The sequence below is a fragment of the Equus asinus genome, chromosome 6, assembly GCF_041296235.1.
Source record: "Equus asinus isolate D_3611 breed Donkey chromosome 6, EquAss-T2T_v2, whole genome shotgun sequence".
In the NCBI taxonomy this organism is placed as follows: domain Eukaryota; kingdom Metazoa; phylum Chordata; class Mammalia; order Perissodactyla; family Equidae; genus Equus; species Equus asinus.
Window position 1 is genome coordinate 63,566,256 of NC_091795.1, and position 8,907 is coordinate 63,575,162.

General features: G+C 45.0%; 1 protein-coding gene across 1 annotated transcript; it reads left to right on the forward strand.

Annotated features, from left to right (window-relative positions):
- The first annotated feature begins 3,904 nt into the window (after positions 1–3,904).
- ATP6V1E2 (ATPase H+ transporting V1 subunit E2) lies at positions 3,905–8,595 on the forward strand. The gene is made up of 2 exons (XM_014833747.3): positions 3,905–4,087; positions 7,632–8,595. Exon 2 carries the CDS (start codon positions 7,735–7,737, stop codon positions 8,413–8,415), a length of 681 nt encoding a protein of 226 aa, XP_014689233.3. The 5' UTR covers positions 3,905–4,087; positions 7,632–7,734; the 3' UTR covers positions 8,416–8,595.
- The last annotated feature ends 312 nt before the right edge of the window (positions 8,596–8,907 follow it).

Consider the following 8,907-nt stretch of genomic DNA (forward strand, 5'->3'; position numbering starts at 1 on the left):
GCAGATGTTTGAGAAGAAGAATTTAAGATGTGAATTCTTAATGTAAATTATTTGGGGAGAAACGTTTCTTACTCTGCCTGGTTCTCTCTTTTACATGACCTGCCTGGCCCCTGTAGCATTCACTTTCTCCTGCTCTGTCCCAAGCCTGCTTTGCCACTCGGGGTGGAGTTCTTGGAATAAAACTGTATGTGGCCCCTTACTCATCAGCACTGAAACAGAGAGAAAGCTTTATGAGCACTTCTGATTTTCTCTTTGGGTGTCTCCTTTTACTTCCAGACCAAATGAACCCTCTGGCTCTTGCTTCTCTCTCACTAGCTTGCTCTGCAGGGAGCAGGGTGCGTAGTGTGCCTGCTTTGCCACATCCTCTCCGTGGGCTGAGCTGCTGGGCCTTGTGATCAGAGCTGCAGCAGGTGCTGCCAGGGTCAGACCCTGAGTCATCAAACCTGCTGCCTCTTGTGCCACATCTCCTTCCATCCCAAAGCCTCCGTTCTTCTGTTCTTGTCCAGGCCCTCAGCCATGCACAGTCTCGACCTGGCATGTGGCTTATAGCCAGACTCTCTTGCCTCTGCCATCACCAGGGTAAGCTTCCTAATCCCAGGTTTGGCCAAGTAACAACCTTGCTCAGACGCCTTTGATGGGTGTCCTTTGCCTGTTGCCCCAATCTCAGTCTGACATTTTCAACCTTCCCCAGTTCAACTCCAACCATCTTTCTAGACAGTGCTCATGCCCACTGCCACTGCAGGCCTGTCTGCTGCTGCCAGCCCAGTCACCTCCCTGCACCCAGACCTCCTGCACATGCCCACCACTATGCCTTGCCCACAGCATTCCCCCATCTGGACTGTTTCACTTCCTGTCTGCTTATCGAAATGGTCCACCCTTCAGTGCCCATCTTTACTCCTCCCTTCCAGAGTGACCCCTTGCCCACAGGACACTTCTCCAGTGAAGCCTGCAGCCGCTCAGCTGGTGGCCTTTCCTGGTTCTTACCCCATCCCATTTGGGGTTCCAGGTACCTTTCCACATTTCTGAACCAAGGTCCTCTCTGGAAACACTAAGGCGTTGCTTAGCGAGTCTGGTGTCCATAAAGACGTGATCGATTCTTGTCTGTTTGGATAAATTCTCCTTAATGAATACTACCAACTTGCTACCTTTTCCAAGTGACCTGTCTCCAAGTGAAGGCAGCTGTTGTCATTGATGGTATGTCTCAAACGCCCCACTACACGGTTTACCTGTCTGCAGGACAATACATTATAAGAGTTCACGACAAGTCTGGAAGGGGCTGAGGGATTGGATCCCTTCATTTACGTAGCTTCCTTGAAACTGCTGCTTCCTGACACACCACACTCGAGTGTGATTACCTGCTCACCAGTTCCTCTCCCCCATTGCATCACGGGCTTGGGCGGCGGGGCTGGTGTCTGCCTCATTCCTGCTCTATCTCCAGTGCATATACAGTGCCTGGCACATGGTACGTGTTCAACAAATACTTGTTGAAAGACGAAAAAGGGGATGCCCCCTTCCCGCATTTCAGTATTTGAAATCCCCCAAAGGAGTCATTATTATTCTAAATTTCCTCACCCACTTCCTGGGCCCTGCCAGTTCCCCCATGCTCCAAGCTCTGGAAAACCCCTTCCCTTCCTCGTTCTGCAATCTCTAAGTCTGGAGGCCCAGGTTTGGGGTTGCTTCTCTTTTAGCTACCAGTAGGGAGCCCACACCCAGACACGTCTGCCCTCAGACTTGCTCACAAATCCTAGCTGGAGTGAAAAACAGTTGCTTCAGGGTCTGGTCCAGGCTCCAGACTGACAGACACATTTTGCCCATCAAGCACTCCTGCACCACCCCACGCCCCCTGCCCCCACCGTGGCGCTGTGGATCCTGCACTTCCCTGGGGTTCACACAGGCTCACAGAGGCGAGGGCCCGAGAAGAGAGATGTTGAAGCTCACACTTCGTCTAAGGACCCCTCCCATGCCCACAAATACAAAGTCATCAGTGTTGAAACATCTGTTTCCCCAAGGTCATCAGGAGGGGCTTCTGGGGTGCTGGTAATGTTCTCTGCTTGACTTGGGTGGTGGTTACACGTTATTTGCCTCATAATAATTCATTCAGCCACACATTTCCATTCTGTACACTTTTCTGAGTTGTATTTCACAATAAAAAAGACAAGAAAAGAGAGCCCTCTCCCCCTCCCCCAAGCCCTTAATCCAGTCAGTCCGTGTTTAACCAATGTCTGTCTGCGTCCAGCTTCTGCTAGAGAGGGAGATTCTTGTCCTCAAGGAATTTCCTGGAGAAAGCAAAGTAACTGGAGCAACAAAAGACACCGACTCCAGCTCTGAATTATATCTGGAAAATAGGCCACGCTGTCATGATTTTGAAGAGGAGTCCAGAGGTCAAGGAGGTGGTAGGACTCAAACAGAGCCTGAAAATATGGGCAGGGTAAGTGCAGAGAAGCAGAGGAGGGCATTTTAGCCGAGAGAACAGTATGAGCAGAAACTGTTAGGTGAGCTGAGCCTGATGTGTTTGGGGGGCAATGAAGAGACCCTGGCACTGCATAGTTTATGGGAGTAAGACTGGCTTGGAAAACCCCAGATGCTGCCCCCAGCCCCAAACGTGGGCAAGGTGGACGCCACTTATAGCACAAGCCTGCCTCATCGGAATGGAGGGGTCTGCACCCTTGTGCAAGAGCAGACGTGTGCGTTTCACATTTCTAGGTTGATTTTGTTGTTTTGCTCAAGCCACAGGCCCATGTGGGCTCATAATCCCCATTCCAGACAGACTGGAAGTTACATCTGCGAGACACATTACACAGGCACCCGCATTCCTGCAGAGACACTTGCTCAATCCCTGACTTCTAACCCTGCCCCGCCCTGCAGCTGCCTTCCAGTCCCCGCACCGAGAAGCTGTTTAGGCGTGGGTGCTCATGGAGGGGGCACGAGAACCCAGGACTGGAGATTCAGGGACAGTGAAGTGTGACCGGCTGTGAGATGACTCCACCCCTCTTCCTCAAGGGCCTTAGAATTTGAGGATGTCACCCACGGTCACAAAGGATGTGGCTGGCCATCCGAGACTGTGTAAAGGCGCCCTGAAGGGCCAGGAGGTGCTGCAATTCCAGGCAGGTCACTAAGTTTAACACAAGGAGGCAAGATTGGGATGCATTTCCATTTACTTTAGGGAGCGGAAATCAAATCAGTTCTAAATACTCTGTACACACAGAGAGTGACTATGATGAGGAATGAGGCCTATAGCAGAAGAGAGCTGCTAATAATCATAACAGTAGTAGTAATGATGATAGTGATAAGTACGAAGCATGAAGATGAGCTGTGTGCCTAGCTTATGCTAAACATTTACTACTTTCACTTAATCCTCACAATAATCCTATAACGTGGATGCTATTATTATTTCCATTATACAGTGAAGAAACTGAGGCCTCGAGGGGCGAGCTGCTTTCCCAAAGTCATACAAATGATAAAAGCAGAAGTAGGATCTGAATTCCAGCAGTCTGCCTCCAGAGCCCATAGCCCTGTCTGGGCCTGGAGAGGATGTCCTCCCTCACCGACCAGAGCACACCAGCCCCTGTGGTCATTGTGACCCTTTTCTTAAAGACCATCTGGCAAATTTTGCTTGCTCTGGTTTCTCATTAAACAATATTTGGGCTTGGCTTCTCATACGACTCACATACAGGGAAAGAAGGCCATGATCTGCCAACCTGACAGCTGTATTTTTCATTCGTAAATTAATAAACTGGCTGCCTGGGTTCACACATGTATCCACTTCTGATGACTTGGTTAAGGTGCGCCCACCCTGGAGCTAAAGCCCACCATGTGCCAACTTAATTGAGATTCCGAGCATGCAAGGGTAGCCCCCGGCCACGGCCTGTGTGCCAAGGAAATCCCTCTTGGCCTCCTCCCACAGACTTGGCCAGCCTTCCCCAGTGACAGCCTGGCTCTTTGGATTCAAGCTGCCTGGTCAGACTGCAAGGGTCGTCTGCCGAGAGAAGGAAGCAGCAGTGCCAGGTTCCAGCGTGCGTTCCAAGTTCCACATTCCGTGTGCAGACACCCGGCGCCAGAGCAAAGGCCAGCCCTTGGCAGTGGACTGGTAAGAGTTCATCTGGTACATTTTTCCCTCTACACACAGAACCTGGGGCTTCCTGGATTTCCCAGTCTCTCTGCTTTCATTCACAGTGGCTCCTGAAGCTGGCGACCAGCTGGGTTACCTAGGGAACATTTTTTCCTTAATCATTTAATTGACTCGTCTTATTTAGGAGCAGAGAATGTTTTGCTCTATATACAAAAGTGCAGTTTTAAAAACATTACATCCTAAAATAATGGGGAATAGGTGGGCTAAATAATTTTCTTTTTAATTTCCAATGACAGTTTGTAAGGTTGAAGCCAAAGACTTGGTCTTTGTCACAAACACGGGGCTGTTTTTCCACCAAGCCTGGTGAGCGGTACATCTTTCTAGACAGCATTCTATCTTTTTTTTTTTTAATTATGGTAAAAAAAATATATAACATGAAATCTACCCTCTTAACAAATTTTTTGATTGTACAGGACAGTATTGTTAACTATATGCACATTGTTCCACAGCCGATTTCTAGAACTTTTTCATCTTGCATGACAGAAACTCTAAACCCATTGTATAACAACTCTCCATTTCCCCCTTTCCTTAGCCCCTGGCAGCCACCATTCTACTTTCTGCTGCAATGAATTTTAGACAGCTCATTTAAGTGTAATCACGCAGTATTTGTCCTGTGACTGATTTTTTTCATTTAGCATACTGTCCTCTAGGTTCATCCATGATGAAGCATGGGACAGGATTTCCTTGTCATATTTAAGGCAGAATAATATTCCCTTGTATGTATATACAAAATTTTCTTTATCCACTCAACAATCAATGGACACGGGTTGTTTTTGCCTCTTGGCTATAGTGAATAATGATGCAGTGGACATGGGAGAGAAAATATCTCTTTGAGATCCTTTTTTCAATTCTTTTAGATAAATACCCAGAGGTGGGATTGCTGGGTAATGTGGTAGTTCTAGTTTTGATTTTTTGAAGAATCTCCATACTGTTTTCCGTAGCTGCTACACCATTCTACAGTCTCACAGTGTACAAGGTTCCAAGTTCTCCACATCCTCACTGACATTTGTTATTTTTTGCTTCTTTTTTTTTTTTTTTTTGGATAATAGCCATCCCAACAGGTATAAGGTGATATCTCATTATGATTTTGATTTGCAGTTCCCAGAGGCTTAGTGATGTTGAGCATTTTTTCATTTGTATGTCTTTTCATGTCATTTTTTCATTTGTATGTCTTCTTTAGAGAAATGTCTATTTAAATCCTTTGTTCATTTTTTAATTGTTTTTTCTTTTTCTTTTTTTTTTTTTTTACTGTTGAGTTGTGGGAGTTCCTTATGTATTTTGGATATTAACCCCTTATCAGGTATATGATTTGCAAATATTCTCTCCCATTCCGTAGGCTGTCTTTTCACTGTACTGATTGTTTCCTTTGCTGTGCAGATTTTGAGTTTGATATAGTCCCATTTGTCTATTTCGCTTGTGTTGCTTGTGCTTTTTCTTGCCGAGAAATCATTGCCAAGACCAATACCATGAAGCCTTTCTCCTACATGTTTTTCTAGGAGTTTTATAGTTTTAGGTCTTAAGTTTAAGTCTAATCCATTTTGAGTTGATTTCTGTGTATGGTCTAAGATAAGGGTCCAATTTCATCCTTTTGCATGTGGATATTCAGTTTTCCCAACACCATTTGTTGAAGAGACTATCTTTTCCCCATTGTGTAGTGTTGGCACCCTTGTTGAAGATCATGTTATTGTGTATGTGTGGATTTATTTCTAGGCTCTCTATTCTGTTCCATTAATCTATATGTCTCTCCTTATGCCAGTACCATACTGTTTTGATCACTGTAGCTTTGTAATATGTTTTGAAGCCAGGAGAATGAGGCCTCTAGCTTTCTTCTCTTTCAAGATTGTTTTGGCTATTCCAGCCCTTTTGTGGTTCCCTATGAATTTTTGCATTTTTTTTCTATTTCTTAAAAAAATACCTTTGGGGCTTTTATAGGGAGAGCGTTGAATGTTAGATCTTTAGGATCTTTGTCTTCCAATTCATGATCATGGGATATTTTCCCATTTATTTGTGTCTTTAATTTCTTTCAGCAGTGCTTTATAGTTTTTAGTATACAAGTATTTAGCTTCCTTGGTCAAGTTTATTCCTAGTATTTTGTTCTTTCTGATGATATTGTAAATGGGATTGTTTTCTTAATTTGCTTTTCCTATTGTTCATTGTTAGTGTATAGAAGAGCAACTGATTTTTATATACTCGATTTTGTATCCTGCAACTTTGCTGAATTTGTTTATCTAAGTTTTTTGTGGAATTGTTAGGGTTTTCTAGACATAAAATTATGTCATCTTGGAATAAAGATAATTTTACTTCTTTCTTTCCAATTTGATTGCCTTTTCTTTCTTCCTTTTTCTTTTTTTTTTTTTTTACTAATTGCCATAGCAGGGACTTCCAATATTATGTTGACTAAAAGTGGCAGGAGTGGGCATCCTTGCCTTGTTCCTGATCTTAGAGGAAAAGCTTTCAGTTTTTCACTGCTGAGTATGATGTCAGCTGTGGGCTTTTCATATATGGCCTCTCTCTTCACCTTTTGGGACTCCCATAATGCAGATGTTGATCCACTTGATGGTATCCCATATGTCCCTTAGGTTTTCTTCACTCTTTTTCTTATTTGCTTTTCTGACTGGATAATTTCAAATGACCTGTCACTGAGTTTGCTGATTCTTTTTTCTCCATAATCACATCTGCTTTTGAACCCCCTCTAGTGACTTTTTCATTTCAGTGATTATATTTTTTAGCTCCAAAATTTCTGTTTGCTTCTGTTTAATATTTCATATCTCTTTGTTGCTAGTCTTATTTTGTTCGTGTATTATTTTCTTGAGCTTGTGAGGCATCGCAGGGAGCCCTTTTAAGATATGGATTCCAAGACCATACTGGCAGAGATTCTAACTCAATAGTCTGGAGTGGGGCCTGGGAAGTTATATTTCTGAAAGTTTCCCCAGATGGTTCAGATATGCATCTAGGTTTGGAAACCACTTCCAGTGAAGAGACTACCTTCAACCCCTCCTACCTCCCAGTTCTTTCCAAGATGCCACTATCTGCCTACCAGTATTCTGCCTGTTTGTATCATCTGAGGGCTCTTGAAATCTCTCTGCCTCCAGGCAGTCTTCCTGGATTGAATCCTGTCTGATCACGAGTTTCTTATGACTCTCCCCAGCCCTCTTCAACCCAAAATGTGCCTCCGTTTTTCATTTCTTTATTAATTTGGCATTTCCATTTCATCAGCTTGCTATCTGAGTATTAAGCCATCACCGACTAGAAAACTTCTTGACTAGGTCTGTCCTAATTGTCTCAATATTATTTGGTGACAAAAAGGTGATGAGTGTAGTAGAGGTGGAACTCCAGGAACCTGGGCTCAAGTCTCTGTTCTTCCAGGGTATGACCTTGGACAGGTTGCTTTCCCACTCTGGGCCTCCGTTTCTTCATCTGTGAAATGAACAGTGGATAGATGGTCTCCATGAGCCTTCCCTTTGGCTCTGACTCTCTTCTTCCTCCCCTTATCACTCCACAGCTAAGGAAGTGGAGCTCTGGAGACACTCCTGAAACTCTGCCCTAAATCAAGGGAACCAGAGGGTCCACCAGTTCTCGCTCCACCTCCCTTTCCAGAAGCAGCCATGGCCCTGAGTGATGTCGATGTGCAGAAACAGATTAAGCACATGATGGCTTTCATTGAGCAGGAAGCCAATGAGAAGGCAGAAGAAATAGATGCCAAGGCAGAGGAAGAGTTCAACATTGAGAAAGGACGCCTCGTGCAAACCCAACGACTGAAGATTATGGAGTATTATGAGAAGAAGGAGAAGCAGATAGAGCAGCAGAAGAAAATCCAGATGTCTACCATAAAGAATCAGGCAAGGCTGAAAGTCCTGAGGGCTAGAGATGACCTCATCTCAGAGTTGCTGAATGAGGCGAAGCTGAGACTCAGCAGGGTTGTAGCAGACCCAGAAATCTATCAGGGGCTGCTCGATCAACTAGTGCTCCAGGGACTGCTCCGGCTGCTGGAGCCCGTGGTGATTGTACGCTGCAGGCCACAGGACCTCCTCCTGGTGGAGGCTGCGGTGCAAAAAGCCATCCCTGATTACATATCAGTCTCCCAAAAACGTGTGGAAGTCCGAGTTGATCAAGAGGTGCACCTGGCCATGATGGCAGCTGGAGGTGTGGAGGTCTACAGTGGCAATCAGAGAATAAAGGTTTCCAATACCCTGGAAAGTCGGCTGGACCTCTTAGCCCAGCAAAACATGCCGGAAATACGAAAGGCCTTGTTTGGAGCCAACGCCAACAGGAAGTTTTTTATCTAACCCTCTGGGAAGTGCAGCTCTTGTTGAACTGCTTAAGCCATAAAAGCATAAGTTATTAGGGCAAAGGAAACTAGTAATGTTTCCTCCTCTTTGTTGCTCTGATATTAGTCTATCTACTTTCATGAAATACCCTTTGAACAGCTAAAGTCACTTTGGAATAAAGCCTAACTTAATGCTCAGAAATCCAATTCCAGTTCATCCATATATACCCCAGCTTCTGGTCAGCTTTGCAGCCCGGGAGGAAAGATGTCTGCTCTTTAACTCGTCCTCCGGGTGAGATGTGAATGGTATCCTTGGCCTCTGGGTCTGAGTGCTCAAATTTCCTTAATATGTATGTGAAGTACGTTTTCCTTCTTTTGTTTCAGCTTCCTGTTACTTATGTCATTTACTGAGGTTTAGAGATCTTCCTCATGTGTATAGGGCCAACTTCACGGGCATATGACTGGAGCAGTCACACAGGGCTTCACCTTCAGAGGAACCCGGTGCTTGGGA